Genomic DNA, 16155 nt, shown 5'->3' on the forward strand with positions numbered 1-16155 from the left:
CAGTTTTTGAAGTCTCTGCCTGTCAGATTTCAAGAGTCCTGGACCATAAACAGTATCAGCATAGTTTGCATGAGATAGTACCAGTGCGTCGCAGAGTAATATTTTATTTGTTTTGTTCAAAAGATTTTTATTCGAGTATACTAATTTTAGATTCATATAACCCTTCCTAAGAATCTGAGAAACATGCGTAGTGAAACGCAGAGAATTATCGAGATAAAGGCCTAAATTTTTCGTGACGTCACTTTTTGGTAATTGAACCCCATCGATGGAAATGTTAATCAACTCGGTGCAACGATTCTTTGCATTTGGCCTACCGAAGAGCATGACACAAGATTTAGTTGGGTTTACAGAGAGACAATATTTACTTGATTCAGTTATCAGAGAGTGCAGATCATGACTCATTTGTTCTAGCGCAATATTGAGTGAGTTTTCATCGAATTGTAAATACAACTGTGTATCGTCGGCGTAACAATGCATAGAAGTGTGACGAAGGCAGTGTGAGAACTGAGAAGTATATAAAACAAAAAGAAGTGGACCTAAAATCGATCCTTGAGGGACCCCATTATTTATTTTAAGGGTATTCGATTTTTTGTTATTGAGTATGACACACTGAGAACGGTTTGTCAGATAATTTCCAAGCAGAGTGACCACGCTAGAGGCAAAACCCAGGTACTTCAGTATTGCCAGAAGTAGAGAGTGGTTAATACGATCAAATGCTTTGGAGTAGTCCAGCAATACTAGAAGACAAAGTTTATTGTTGTCGATAGAACAATGTAAATCATCAACAACTTTCAAAAGAGCTGTTGAACAGCTGTGGTTTGGCCGGAACCCTGATTGACATGTAGGTAATATACTGAAATTATTCAAGTAGCTACTTATCTGCAAGTTTACAAATTTTTCAAACGCTTTAGATATGGCACACAAAATGCTAATTGGGCGAAAGTCAGTCAGACTCTCTGCATTGCCTATTTTGGCTAACGGAATAATATGTGAATGTTTCCAGATTGTTGGATAAATATTTTTTTGGATACAATAATTGAATAAGTGGCATATGTGAGGTAAAATAATTGGACAACAGTATAATAACATTTGTATGCTGATATTATCAGGTCCAACAGCATTAGATTTAATACTTAACAGAATGATGTAAATTTCATTCTCGTTAGTTTCGTGAAATTTGAATTCTTGGTCATTCAGCTTCGAGCTCAAAAAATGATTTATTGTGTCATCATCAGGCGTGGAGATACTATTAACAATATCGCCAAAAAAGCTGTTGATTTTTTCAACATCCGAGAGGTGTTCAGGAATTGTCTTTTGACCTTTCTTCTTATAAACATTGAGCTTAGCTAGTTCCTTCCACAATTATTTACTTTTCGACAAGCAATAGTTAAGATATGCTTTCTTCTCGAGATTTACCGTTCGATTTGTGAGATTCCTTAACTCCTTGTAATATACCCAGTGATGAGGTGACTTGGTTTTTTTAAATCTAGAAAGAGCGTCATCTCTGAGTTTGAACATGAGTTTAGGGTTATCTGTAATCCAAGGTGCTTTTTTCCTAGATATTTTGACAGTTTTTACCGGTGAATGTTTGTCAAAAAGTTCAAGAACTAACTTGTTGAGTATGGCAACTTTTTCGTCGATGTTATCGGAATTATAAATAGGTTGAAAATTTGTATTATTCAAATCAGAATGAAATGATTCTGGATTGAATTTTCTGAAGTCTCTAAAAGTGTAAATAAAGCTATTTTCTTTCATATTTGCGATATCTGACCTGCATGATACAAGAAAGTGATCCGAAAACGAGCTACAATCGACCGTAGTACAGTCGCTTATTGTCAATAATTCAGAGCATATTATTACATCTATTATTTTGCAGCTAGTTGTAGAAAAGCTTGTTGGCTGTTCTACTATCTGTTTCAAACCGAAAGATTCAATGATCTCACTCAGTTGAATGCAAGATCTACTTGCAGAGTCTCAAATGTGGAAACTAGTAATTAACTGATGAATGAGCCCATTTAATTTGATTCTTTAGAGGTTTATTGAGGAATTCTTCAACAAAGGTACTTTGTTGATCAATTTGTTAGGTGAAACTCAGGTACTTTAAATTCTAGTAATTAACTGATGAATGAGCCCATTTAATTTGATTCTTTAGAGGTTTATTGGGGAATTCTTCAACAAAGGTACTTTGTTGATCAATTTGTTAGGTGAAACTCAGGTACTATAAATTCAGGTACCTAAATATATGGATGTATATATAAAGCATTGAATATGCAGAATTGAGTTAGTGAATAGACGCCTGAACAAGCTGTTCTATAAGGAAATACGTTTTGCTTTTTTTGAGTGTTCAGTGAAATAGATCGTGGAAAAATGGTTAAATTTACTATTGATCCATCAGAATTAGACACGGATAACGACGAAATGGCAGTGAAATATGTGCGGCAGGTGGGAGAGAATCAATTTCGAATGGATAAAGATAAAAAATATATCAGTGACATGTTGGCCGTGTTGAACCACATAACTCGAAGGCAAAGAGATCGTGAAGTGATGGTTGAAGGGAATCTCGATTCATCTCGGTTGGAGAAAGAGAAAAAATATCTCAGTGACATGTTGGCTGTGTTGAACCACATAATTCAAAGTCAGCCAGATCGTGGAAAAATGGTTGATCCAACTGTTGATTCTTCAGAGTTCGACATGGATAGCGAACAAATGACAGTGAGATATGTGCGGCGAATGAGAGAGAATCAATTTCGAATGGAGGAAGAGGAGAAATATCTCAGTGACATGTTGGCTGTGTTGAACCACATAATTCAAAGTCAGCTAGATCGTGGAAAAATGGTTGATCCAACTGTTGATTCTTCAGAGTTCGACATGGATAGCGAACAGATGGCAGTGAGATATGTGCAACGGATGAGAGAGAATCAGTCTCGGTTGGAGAAAGAGGAGAAATGTCTCAGCGACATGTTGGCCGTGTTGATCCACATAATTCAAATTCGGACAGATCGTGTGAAAATGGTTGAAACTGCTATTGATTCATCAGAGTTAGACATAGATAGTGACGAAATGATAGTGAGATACGTGCAGCGGATGAGAGAGAATCAGTCGCAGTTGGAGAAAGAGAAGGAATATCTCAGCGACATGTTAGCAGTGTTGATCCACATAATTCACCGTCGCACAGATCGTGGAAAATTAGTTGAACCAACACTTGATTCATCAGAGTCGGACATGGATAGCGAACAAATGGTAGTGAGATACGTGCGACGGATGAGAGAGAATCAATGTCGGTTGGAGAAAGAGGAGAAACATCTCAACGACATGTTGGCCGTATTGAACCACATAATTCAAAGTCGAACAGATCGGGAAAAGATGGTTAGACAAACTCTTGACCCATCAGAGGTGAACATAGATAGCGACAAAATGGCGGTGAGATATATGCGGCTGATGAGGGACAATCAATCCCGTTTGGAGAACGAGGAAGCCATGTTAGCCATGTTGAAGAACATAATCCAGAGTCGAACGGATCGTGAAAAAATGGTTGATCCGGCTCTAGATTCACAAGATTTGGACATGGATAGCGACGAAATGGCGGTGAGATATGTGCGGCAGGTGAGAGACATTCAATCCCGGTTAGAGAAAGAGGAAGAAACTCTCAGTGACATGTTGTACCACAAATTTCCTGAAAAACGGAATTGTCAAATTTGTAATGCGATGATGTCCAACAGTCATATATGTGTTACGACACATCGTGAAGGAGTGGGTGATTCGACTCTTGATACGTCAGGAGTTCGGAATAAGCGGAAGAGGCGACATCAGAACACCAGACAGACGAAAAAATTCAAATTTTAGACTTTGCTGTATACCTGTGATCAATTATTTAAATTTTGTGTCGTTATATATTGAATACAAAAGTTGTGTATTTTTATTTTCCTGTGTTGGGATTCATTACAGGAATAATAGTGTGCAACAATAATAGAGTGTCTGTACAGGGTATGTGAAAACGTTTTCGAAGCAGGTGAAATTCTAAGTAATTTTATGACTATTAAAACATTTTTCTCTGCTGAGATCACTTATAACGCAACTTAGATATTCCCAAAGGGGTAGTCCATGTGCAAGATGGTAGTGAAAAAAAAAATGATGTGAGGTGAGAAGTGTGATAGGGCTCAATGATTGGCTTGATATTGAGTATTTCACCTTCCATAAACTGTGCTTTATTTTTTGTTTGAGTAGAAATGTATTTCATAAAACCTTCACCTTTATTACTATATATAAGAGAGCGCATCATGTTAGATTATAGCTCACCAATAATGCTTTATGTATTTGATATTGTGTAATTGTCTGTGGAAATTCAGAATTGCACTTTTCTAAAATGAATGCAATGTCAACATAAATCACAAAAGGCACTTTTCATTCGTACAATCTATAATAGTTTGCCTTCTCACACAACACGTAATGATTCACCAATTTTTCTTCGCTCAAAAATAATTGATATAGCAGTCATATAATTGAATCTTTCCACGATTACTGATGACTTGCTTTCTTATTAGACAAGAAATATCTCAGAAATAGTGAAATTGACTTCAAATTTTCCATCATCTGATATTTGAGCAGCATAATCATTCATTTCGAATTGACATGTTGAGGTAGTTGACAATGTTTCTTCGTTCATTTCATTAGTTCGGACTTCCATCGTTGACATTCAGCCAAGCTAGCGTAGAGATACGCAACATATGAAAACCTCTAATCAATTGGAACACGACCAACACTCGCCAAAACGGTCAGCTTCCACCAAATACCATGAAGCGGTGAGAGAGGAATTGAAATCACTCGAATAACATGTAAATAGTCAGATCTCGATGAAATGAGTCCAGTTAACACCCGAAGACGATTGTGGATACAAATAATCGAAACATCGTGAAGTAACTTGGTTTGGAGTCTTCTGATTTTTCATTTCAATTCTTTGTTGATAACTTTTAATTTTCATCCCGTGTTGGAAGTTTTTTTTTTGTTGTTGCTTGTATTTCATTTCATTGTAATTTCAGTTTTCTGTTCAATATAATTGTTATTTTTCAGCTAATCTCTTTTTTAATTTTTTACAAAATCTTCCAGGTATTTCAAATCATTCTATATTATATTAGACAATGGAATTCTAAACTGATGATGAAACAAATTGACATAATTTTCTTATTTTCTTTGAGTTAACCTCATAGGCAGTACTCCATAAAAGGATTTTTTTTATCACTATTCAATTCCAACTCATAAACATTAACAAAAATGTTACTCAGTTTTTCAAATTTATTGACTTTCATGAGCATTTCTTTACCTCCAGTATTTAATATAAAATTCTATGGAAGATATTATTTTGTGTATCGATAACCTCTTGTGGGTGGGTAATTTTATTTTCCTGTGCTAAGATTCATTAGAGGAATAATAGTGTGCCACAATAATAGAGTGTCTGTGCAGGGTTTTTTGTTAGTAGTATAGCTAAATTGGTTCTAGATACAATGGTAATCATGCCATCGAGCTGTCCATCGAGAGCGTAAGGGGTGCGGTTGTTTGGGGTGAAGAAGTGTGTCAAAAAGGCCTTGTTGGTGAAGAACAATGGTGTGACAAAGAGTTTTCGAGCAGCCCTTGTTCTTGTAGATCGTCAATGACCAGAGGGTTGTGATGGTCAATGACCAGAGGGTGTTGTAAGAAGAGGCCTCGGTTGGTGTAGGTTAGCCGTGTCGTAGAGACTTTTCGGCTCAGTGAATCATCTTCGGCCAACCCTCTTCAGCCAACCCTCTTCGGCCAACCCTCTTCGGCCAACCCTTTTCGGGCAACCCCTGTTCGGGCACCCTCATCAGGCGATCCCTTTTCGTTAAACCATGTACCCAGGCGTATGCCAATGTGTTTTATTCGATGACTTTGTCAGTGCGCCAGTTGACCTTGAGACAACTTTGTTGCAGTTAATTAGGATATTTTCGTTGCATATCGTTGGAATACTTGTTGTTTGCCTGATAATAAACCAGATTAGCTGACCTTAAGATCATATGTATAAGTAAACATGAATACTTTGTTGCACTCAATTAGGATATTTTCGTTGCATTTTGTTGAAATATTGGTTATTTTACTGATAGAAAACCAGATTAGCTGACCTTAAGGTCACATGTATTGTCAAATATAGGAAATGAACATGAAATAATTCAGATTCATTCAATTACATACATGAATTGAAAGATGTTCCAACGTCACTTCAATATTTTAACACAAGAACACTCAGTATTGAGAATCCCATCTTTTAATATTTCAAGTTCATAGACATCGAAATTGATCCGATCACAGGATATGGAATATAAAACAATCCAAATACGCAAACTTGGCACAGATTGCATGCTGTGCATTTTACCGCAGTACAGTGACCGGATCAAAGTCGCAATGTCAGCGTATAATTCTTTATAAATATTGAGGGAGGTCAAGATCATGGATCATAGTTAACAGTCAACAGACAGTATTCAGTATTCATTTGAGTATCGATTAATCATCAGCAATGCAGCACTTCTCCTTCTCTTCGTTCCTGCTGGGTGGCAGTATAATGTAAGTTTTTGATTGTTTCATTGTATTATTTTTATTAACATTTGAGCGTGAGTTAATCTTAAATATATTTTTTTCGTTTCTATTACAATAAATATTCAATTAAGTTTAAATGAGTTTTGGATGAATGAATGAAAGGGTGAAACAGTAAATAGTAAATAGCCAAGCGAGAACTGAGTTGCGACAGTATAATTAAACATGAATACTTTGTTGCATTTCGTTGGAATATTTGGTATTTCACTGATAATACACCAGATTAGCTGACCTCAAGGGTCATATGTATGATTGAACATGAATATTGTGAAAAAGGAAATACGTAATTTATTAACGTTTATTAATTAGTAGGTATTCACAATGTATGGGTTATTTTCAAAAATTCATCTTTTTCAGATGACAATAAGTATACATAACAAATTTCTGGTAAAGGTAAATATTTTTTGAGATTAATATTTGCATATTCATAAAAATCTTCTACAGTTGTCCACCAGAAACCTCTGTAAGTTATGGATGGTTAATGGAATTGTTCAATGCTATGATGTCCGCACATTAATCGGCTTTTGAATGGAACAATGGGATGAAAGTTTTCGTGTGATCCAATAACGTATCCGCACCTATACTTTTTTCCTTTGTCCTTACATGTTACCGTAGAATCTGAAAAAATGAAAGAATAATTACAAAAATGTTTGAGGAATATTGTTCGTTTATCTTACATAACGGTATTGATTTTTCAGAGTAGAAAGCTGGATATTCATTCAAAATTATCGTATCTGGATGTACTTCCATTAATAAAAAGCTACCATTTTCTAACTTGTATGGTGTATTGATAAAAATAGTAATATTTTTATTCAATTTTAGTAATTTTTATTCAATTTTCATGTCGATCAATTATTCAGTTACATGATTTGTTTTCCGTGCGATTTACAATTCAATTACGATTTACAATTCAAATGTTTTATCATATAATCATATATTACACAATCTGTAACCACCTAAGCTAGGCTTGTGTCGTGGCTACAGACTGATATAAGGTGTGTTATATAATGTATAATAAAATAGATACAAAAAAAGAAAAAACTAAAATAGGTCGTTTGGTTACATAATACTATCCACCTCACTAGGTTAAAAACCGCAGTTGGAGAATGATGGCTATAGTGAGGAAATAAGAAGAGAGAAAGAGAGAGCAGGTAATTTAACTTAAACATTCTCAAAGATATCCTGCAATTGATCATAATGATTTCTGATGAAAACTATCAGTTCCTTCTTCAATTTATGATAATTATTAATATTCTTCAAATGGAGTGGTAGCTTATTGTATAATTTCGGGCCAAAATATGTCACAAATTTCTAGTTATGACTCAATCTACAGCGTGGTATGGTAATTGCTTGGTTGGAGGTCATTCGCGTATTATATTTATGTGAAATGCTGTTAATGGGGTTCCTACAAATCCATGATAAACATCGATGAGCGTATAATTTTCTGACTTTGAACAAACCACTTTGTTCATAAAGTAACTCTGTAGAATATCTCCTATCCTTTTTCAATGCGATTTTGATCAATGTATTTTGTATAACATCAAGATAATGTGGTGATGTTTTGGATAAGCCACCCCATACTGAGATGCAGTATCTAATCATCGACTCCACCAAGGCACCGTACACCGTCAGTAATGCATCTCTACTTAGGATACGTCTCAGTTGGTAAAATTTCCGAATCAGTTTGCGGAGTTTTTTCACTATGTGATCTATGTGATCATTCCAGCGTAGAAATTGGTCGATCATGACACCTAAATATCTGATAGAATGTGTTTTATATATTCGGGAACATCCACAGTTTTGGTTTTCTGTACACGTGAATTTGTGAATCTCAATGAAGTTTTCGTCAGGTTGATCTTTTCTTGTTGAAGTGAAAGTTATAAATTCAGTTTTATCTATGTTAAGGCTCAATAGATTATTACTTAGCCAATTATATATCGATTTCATTCCTTTGTTTGCGTTTTCATATGTTTCATTCCAAGTTCGTCCCACAAATACTACCGCAGTATCATTGGCGTAGGATAATAGTTTTCCTTCAAAATTGCTGATTTCAAAAATATTGTTTACATAAAGCAAAAATAAAATAGGGCCTAATACTGTTCTCTGAGGTACGCCCATGCTGACGGGTAGGGGATTACTAACATTAATTTTAACTATCTGAATTCTGTTAGATAAGTAATCTTTGAAAATTTCGAGAGGCATTCCTCTAACTCCAATGTCCTGTAACCGCTGAAAGAGGATATCATGATTGACGGTGTCGAATGCCTTGGCTAAGTCTAAAAATACAGTGTTGCATTTTGCCTGATCCTGAAAACTATTGAAAACATTATTTGCCAATTCAAAAACTGCTCCTTCAGTCGATAAATTTTCTCTGAATCCATATTGAGATTTGGAGAGGATCCCATTTATGTTACAATAATCAACTAGTCTATTTTGTAAGATCTTTTCAAATATTTTAGCAAAGTTATTAATAACTGTTATTGGTCTGTAGTTATTTGTTTAATGTTTATCCCCAGATTTATAAATCGGAGTTGTGATAGAGTCTTTGAAAGCGGAAGGAATTTTACCAGTCAAAAAAATTGAGTTGAAGATATGACATAATGGCTTTAATAGATAGATTTCAAATGTTTTCATGAAGAATACTGAAATTTTATCTGGACCAGGTGAAGTATTGTTTTTCAAACCGGATATTATATTCATAATTTCAGTTTCAGTTACAGCGTGCAAGAATAACGAGTTTTTAATGCTTGTTTTAATTTCCGATGTTGGCTGGGCCGGTTTTTCTATTTTTTTCGACATGTTTTCACCTACATTTATGAAGAAGGAGTTGAATTCATCTGCTACTTCTTTATCTGAGCTACATATTTGGTTACTGTCGTTAATTATGTCAAATTTCCGGGATTTACAGAAAGTATTTTCATTTGTAATATCTTTAATAGTTTCCCAAATTTTCTTAGTATTTTTTCCGGCGTTATTAATTTTATTTTTGTAATATTCGTTTTTTGTGGTCCTGATTAAGTTGCACAAAAAGTTTTTGTAGCGTTTGTATTCATTTTTATGTTCTTCTGAAAGATTCTTTACTGATTTTTGTTTGAGGTAGTCCCTATGCTTTATTGAGTTGAGTAAGCCGAGCGTCATCCAGGATTTAAATTTGGTATGTTTTCGTGTATTATTTGATTTAATTTGTGTACTTCTATCGATATGTAGTAATACTTGGTTGATAAAGCATGTGAAAGCTAGTTCCGGTGCATCTGTTTGGAATACTGTTTCCCAAGTTTCAGTGCACAAAAAGTGTTTCAATTTATTGTTGTTGACGTAGGAATTGGGTATCGCGGGAGTTTCGTCTTTGGATTTTTTTTATTCATATTCAATTCAGTTTTAATGGAAACTAGTAAAGTATCATGGTCACTTATATCAGTTTTGAAAATATAAGCCTTTATATCCATTTTCTTATATATATTTTTGTTCCTAATTTTAATATATATGTGATCGATCAAACTTGGACCTCTCGTTGGCTTGTTTAAAAAAGAAAAAAATCCTGCCTCTGCCAGCATGCATATGTATCTGTTAATCGTAGTTTCTGTTAAGTTCAAAATATTTACATTTATGTCGCCCATGAATATGTTCACATCGCTCATATTTTGGGTTGAGAAATAACTTTCTAGATCTGAGAGATACATATCCAGATTTGTTGAGGGGGGCCTATAGGAGCATGTGATGTTATTGATTTCATATGAGATTTCTATTAGGTTCACTTCAGATAAGTGCTTTATGGTTGTTGAGTACGTAATATTACTATTTATATATACTATTACACCATCGTTTTGGTTAAACTGTGATTTATTATATAGAATATCAAAATTTGGGATTTTAAAGTTTTCGAAGTCTTGCAGTATCCACGTTTCAGATAAGATTATTATATCCATATTTTTTGTTTGTTTATTTTCCAAGTATATTAGAAGTTCATCAAAATTTCTGTTTAGACTCCTGATGTTAAAATGAAATATGTTAAAAATTTGCTTACCACTCCATTGATTTTTACTCTCTTCGAAATTGTGACAAACTGTTGTTTTCATCTCCTCATCATTCTCCATCAATTCCAAAAATTCCAACATATCAGTTTTGAAGTTTAAGCGAATAGTGACTTAGCAAGTAGATATCAGAATTTGTAAATTGCTCCTGTGCATATAATGTTAATAATTCATTATCATTAGCCAGGTCGTGAAGTATTAACAATTGAAAATCAAGTTTTTAGAGAGAAAAAGAAAAGAAGAAGAATATTATTATTATCAATGAACATAGTACATTAGTACATTATGTTAACTGTGTTGTGTATTGAGTAATGTCAGCAACAAAATTCATTTTAACATTACGCCCCTCATGCTTGATGTAGATGGACCCCTTGAAACTCCATGCATTTCTCATACCAAAAACGTTTTGTGCTTCTTTCAGGATAATTCTAGGTTTTTTTGTCAGGTCTTCTGCAATGAATATTTTCTTTCCTTTGAACTTATAAGCATCTTTGAACATCTTGGATTTCAATTCCGTGTTTACTAACTTCAGTATAATAGGTCTGCTTTTATTAGGTTTATCCATTTTCCTGCCTATTCTGTAGCATCCAACTATATTGTCATTTCCTAAATTCAGACCAGTATTTGTATTGATTATGGATTTGATTTTATCTCGCAAATTTTCTTCCTCATCAGCATCTTCGTTTACCCCGTATACACAAACATGGGTGGCTTTCATATTCTGATATATATCATCGACTTTTTGTTCCAGGAGATAATTGGTCTTTTCCTTTTTATCTACTTTTTGCTGTAGATGGGACGTTCTTTCAGCCTGAGTTTTTAGTTCCTCTTCTAGTTTCTTCAGTTTTCGTTCAATTTTGTCTGTTACCTTTTTTACTATTCCACTAATGAAATCTCGATCTTGGAATATTCCTTGAATGGATTCTTTTATGAGGGAGTTAATTTCTTGTTTGTTTCTGGTCACAGACATAACTTGGCTTGGTGTGGTTTCGTTGTGAAATGACACACACTATGATTTATCATTCTTCACTTTTCACGGGATTTTACAACCACTTTGTACCGACTAAAACCTGTAGTTTTTAAGGAGCAATTTAACGTAGGTCTATTCACTATGAGACATGAACAATTACACTTTTGAACAATAACTTTTGAAGTTAGGATGTTGCAAATTTGTGAAAGTAGAAGAATAATGTACAACAAATACATATTTTTATCGTTGTGTGTGTGTGTGTGTGTGTGTGTTTCTTTGAAAGCAACTCGATTACTACTACACGTAACAGTTGTATTAGGGATGTTTTATACCATATACGTCACGTGAAATCTGTTCAACTATACATTCTAAACATAATATATTCGGATAATTTGTTTCTCCTCCACATTTAGTACACTTATATTTCACTGGTACAGGCATAATGATATAAATGATGCTATTGGTTACTTACGAATGACTCCACGATTGTCTGCATAACGTTTATCAATTCTCAGATGCTTCGGTGATTATAATTCAAAAACGGTTTTCTTGCTGCAATTTCTACAATTTTGTCTTGTACTTCCTTATTGTCCTTTGGAGTATTACACAATTTGCAAAATAATACGTTTTTTATGGATTCTTTCGTTTTAAGGTTTATATGTTTTTCTTTTTTCTCTTTACAGAGTTGTAGTAAAGTTTTTTCCGTATCTTCACATGCTTTCAATAAAGTGCCCTCGAATAAATCGCTGAAATCCATCTTTTGATTTTCACTGAAACAGAAAGTGTGCAATGTTGTGAGTGTGAGTTAATTCAACTTTTCTTTGATTTATTGTATATACCTCATGTTTTTTACTACGAATCAGATTTTCCGTTACTTCAAAATGTTCATTTCCGAATAGACAATCGTAGTAATTTTGAAAATTTATTGTTTTGAGAGAGGCTCTGGTAACACCTTTATCTTTTTTAATTATCAAATTTTCTCCGTCATTCTCTCCATGTTCTACTTTTATCGCATACATCTTCGACTTTAAGCCAATGAACTCTTTTATAATTCTTTCATTGTTTTCGTCTTTCATCAAACCTAAAACTTTTTTATTTACCAATGGAATTCCGAATTGGTTATCTAAAGCATAGTCTGATGTATCAAATTTATATATGTCCTCTTTGATATGTGCATAAATGTCACCGGTGAAAAAGTGGTAAACCAATGAATCAGTATCTGTATACAACAATTTCGCATTTTCATTGAATTTAGGTTTGATATAATCATAATGAAAGTCATATAAACTAGTTTTTGAAATTTCCAAAACACTGAAACCCACATAAATGGGTTTATTTAGTTTTATATTGACTCTTTTCATCTCAATGATTACCATATCATCATCAAAAATGGTCAAACTATGAAAATTCAGTTTTGATATATAACTTTTAGCTCCATATCTACCCTCCCACTTAGTACATAATTTAATATCTTTATATTCACGACAGTTCTCTATTGTTTTCCCAAAGACACTATTGTTCATTAGCTTATAAAATTTTTTCTCAAATTCATTTTCACTGTTTTGTCTTAACATCGTATTCAAACCAATATAAGTTTTTAACCATGGTATTTGTTTAAATTCCAAAATTTTATGAACTCTGCTGATTTTGAGACCTAAACTGACTACCTGTTTCACATTTCTATAATGGATAACATAATTTTTCTTATCGGAAAGTGTTGTTGACAATTTTGGATTTTTTGATGATGATATGGGTGGAATCATTTTTTGAGGACATAATGGAAGATCTTTATGAATATTTTGAAGTTCTACAGGATAATCCAAGTCAACTTCTAATATGTAACCATATTCAGAATCATTAGGTGTATTGAATATATCTTCAGAATAGAAATCAGTATTATTTATCCATTCAAAATCACCTACAGAAAAATATTCTGATAATGCTGTACCATACAAGTTATTAACATCGTAGTACATGAGATATGATGAGGATTGATCAGGGTTACACTCGTTTTTCAAGTAAATATTATTAGCTTTACCATATTTATTGCTACATTGAGATATTCCTCCTCTTATACCCCTTTCAATAAACATTAGTTTATCTACATCATCTAATAATTTCAAAGTAACCTTTGAAATCTTTAAATAACTTGCATAAGCTAGACCTGGTGCAGTGTAATATTTCAAACATTCCAAATCGTATGTTTTCATACAAACTTTTCGAAAGTTTTCAAAAACGTCAGCCAAAAGTAATACATCTGTTTTCAAATATAACTCCATATATTGTTGTAAATTTCGAATTTCAAAAGTATCACATACTTTAACAGCGTGTGAATACTCATCTTCTGTTACACCACACTTTCTCAATTTATTGAAAAAGCATTCGATCGGTGGTAATTTGTCAATGTTCATTTTATCCCAACTATCAAAATAATCATATGGAAATATACCTTCCTTAGATAAAAGTCTAAATTCCTCTTGATTTTTACAGAAACTTTTTGTGATTAACTTTTCTGAATGATTTAAATATGAACTCAATTCATCTAGACTACTTGCCATGAAACGAAAAGAGTCTAGGAATCGGTATGTTATACTTGTGTTGTCAATTTGTTTACTGAATGATATATATTTTTCTTCATTTACTGGTAACAATCTGACAGCACCAGAAACCTCTTTCGCTAAAGCTCTAATAATGAAATGGCTATCGTAACCAGATAAATTATGAAAAACAACAGGTATCATATTATCATTCTGATAGTTAATGTTGCAAGGGGTGGAATGGGCTGCTCCATAAAATTTTCCAGATATATGACAATGGTCCTTAACCTTGATCTGATCCTCTGTGAATGGTTTTAGACAAATATGACAGTTAGTGGCTGAATCCAAATCGTGTTTCTGTTGAGGTGATAGCGGAATCATTGGAACCACATTGGAAAATACTGGATTTAATTCGAAAGCTAGCTGTTGTAAACGTTTGACGAACCAACTGATACAATCGTTACCAGTATATAATTCGAATTTCGATTTTGAATTGTCGATAGTACACAATAAGTAAAATGCTACACTACATGGAATATGTTTTTGGAATTTTCGAATTTTCTTACTAGGTTTCACATCCTCATATTTTTCCAAAATGCTTTCAATGTCTGAATAAATCACAAACGGTACGGTTTCTTTATTTTTGAGATCTGTGAAAGATACTTTTTTTTTTCAGATGGTAGAGTTATTTTGGTTTTATTCATTTTTCTACAGGTGAATATATGGTTGTTCAATACTTCCTGTGAATAGAAATGATTGAGACATTTGGTACAATAAAACTTTCTGTGATTTATGTCACCACTTTGTCCACACAACAACCGCGACATGTCTTTTATTAGAGCAAAATGATAAATAGTTTTGGAATTATCCAAATTTTCATCTGAGTCCATCAATTTCTCTTCAACACATGAATCAACATCATCGAAATCATGTTCGGTTTGAAGTATTAATAAATTAATTGTTGTTAAAAATTCAAGATTACTCGAACGGATAGGAACGATATCCTTTTTTTCAATACCGAAAACGTTTATTGACATATTATTCATTTTCTCAAATTTTGTTATATCTTTAATTTTAAATGGAAATTCAATCCCTTCATATTTCAATATATTAGAAAAATGTGGATATGATGATTTTTCACAGACATTAGTTGCCCATGGATGAAAAGCTGCCACAATAGACCAAAGAAAGCAGTACGGATCATTATTTTGAATGTTAAGGACAGCCTTTTCATTTTGAATGAATTTAGGTACTTCAATATATGTAGAAATACCTACATTTATCGGTGTATAGTTATTAAGGTTCACCTTCAATTGTGAAATTTCATAAAGACTCCAACCGCTGTCTTTTTCTTGGAATTCTTCAAGTTTTGTCAAAATATTATGTTTGATATGCTCATCGTAAAACAGTTTCAAATCTGTATTCGAATCAAGAATTCTGTTTTTGTTTGAAAATGTTTGATGTCAGTTTCGCCGGTTTGAGGCTTCATGAAATTCGATAAAAATATAACGTTAACTTTCAATAATAAAGTTTTCTTCAATTCTCTCCTAACTTTACATACAAAAGATCTGTATGCTTTATCGAAGAACTCTGTAGGATTCTTAATTTTCAAATTAATGATTGCACCAGTCCTCACACGACTATTGAAACATGATTCTAAATCTTGCCAAATTAAATTTCTTTTTTTGTTTTCATTAACATTTTTATTAAAGTTGAATTTTTGTTTATAATATTTCAATAAAGCCAAATTCGATTCCAATTTGGAAGGATATTTTTTGTTCGAACATTCGTTAAATTTGATATATTTTTTCAAAAGTAAGATAGTTTTGTTCAAAAATTCAATCCACTTGGAATAATCGGCTTTAATTTTAATCAACTTACCAACTTTTTGAGTTTTCAACACAATATTATCGCTAACTTTTTGTATTTCTGCACAGGTATTCATTGTTGTTTAGTAGCGTGAAAATGATAAAGTGAATAACGAACGATAATCAACACAGTTTTAATCTATTCTCAC

At 33.2% G+C, this 16155-nt stretch overlaps 1 protein-coding gene across 8 annotated transcripts in view; it reads right to left on the bottom strand.

Moving 5' to 3' along the window:
* Positions 1-16155, bottom strand: part of LOC111516113 (uncharacterized) — a 68062-nt gene that overhangs the window by 21472 nt on the left and 30435 nt on the right. For 2 of the 8 annotated variants that reach the window (XR_012466921.1, XR_012466918.1), the window contains 2 exons: positions 12074-12371; positions 6881-7218 (listed from right to left, as the gene is read on the bottom strand). The exons of 1 other annotated variant lie outside the window; for it this stretch is intronic. Coding sequence is in view for 1 of the 7 variants with exons in the window: in XM_074180764.1 (XP_074036865.1) it covers positions 10915-11601 (687 nt within the window). In the remaining 6 variants the exon portion in view is untranslated. 5 more of the 8 variants (XR_012466919.1, XR_012466920.1, XR_012466917.1 and 2 more) reach the window with 5 other exon arrangements.

This window comes from Leptinotarsa decemlineata, unplaced genomic scaffold (assembly GCF_025532065.1).
Source record: "Leptinotarsa decemlineata unplaced genomic scaffold, Ldec_3_MD MMD2_tig00026299_RagTag_RagTag, whole genome shotgun sequence".
NCBI lineage: Eukaryota > Metazoa > Arthropoda > Insecta > Coleoptera > Chrysomelidae > Leptinotarsa > Leptinotarsa decemlineata.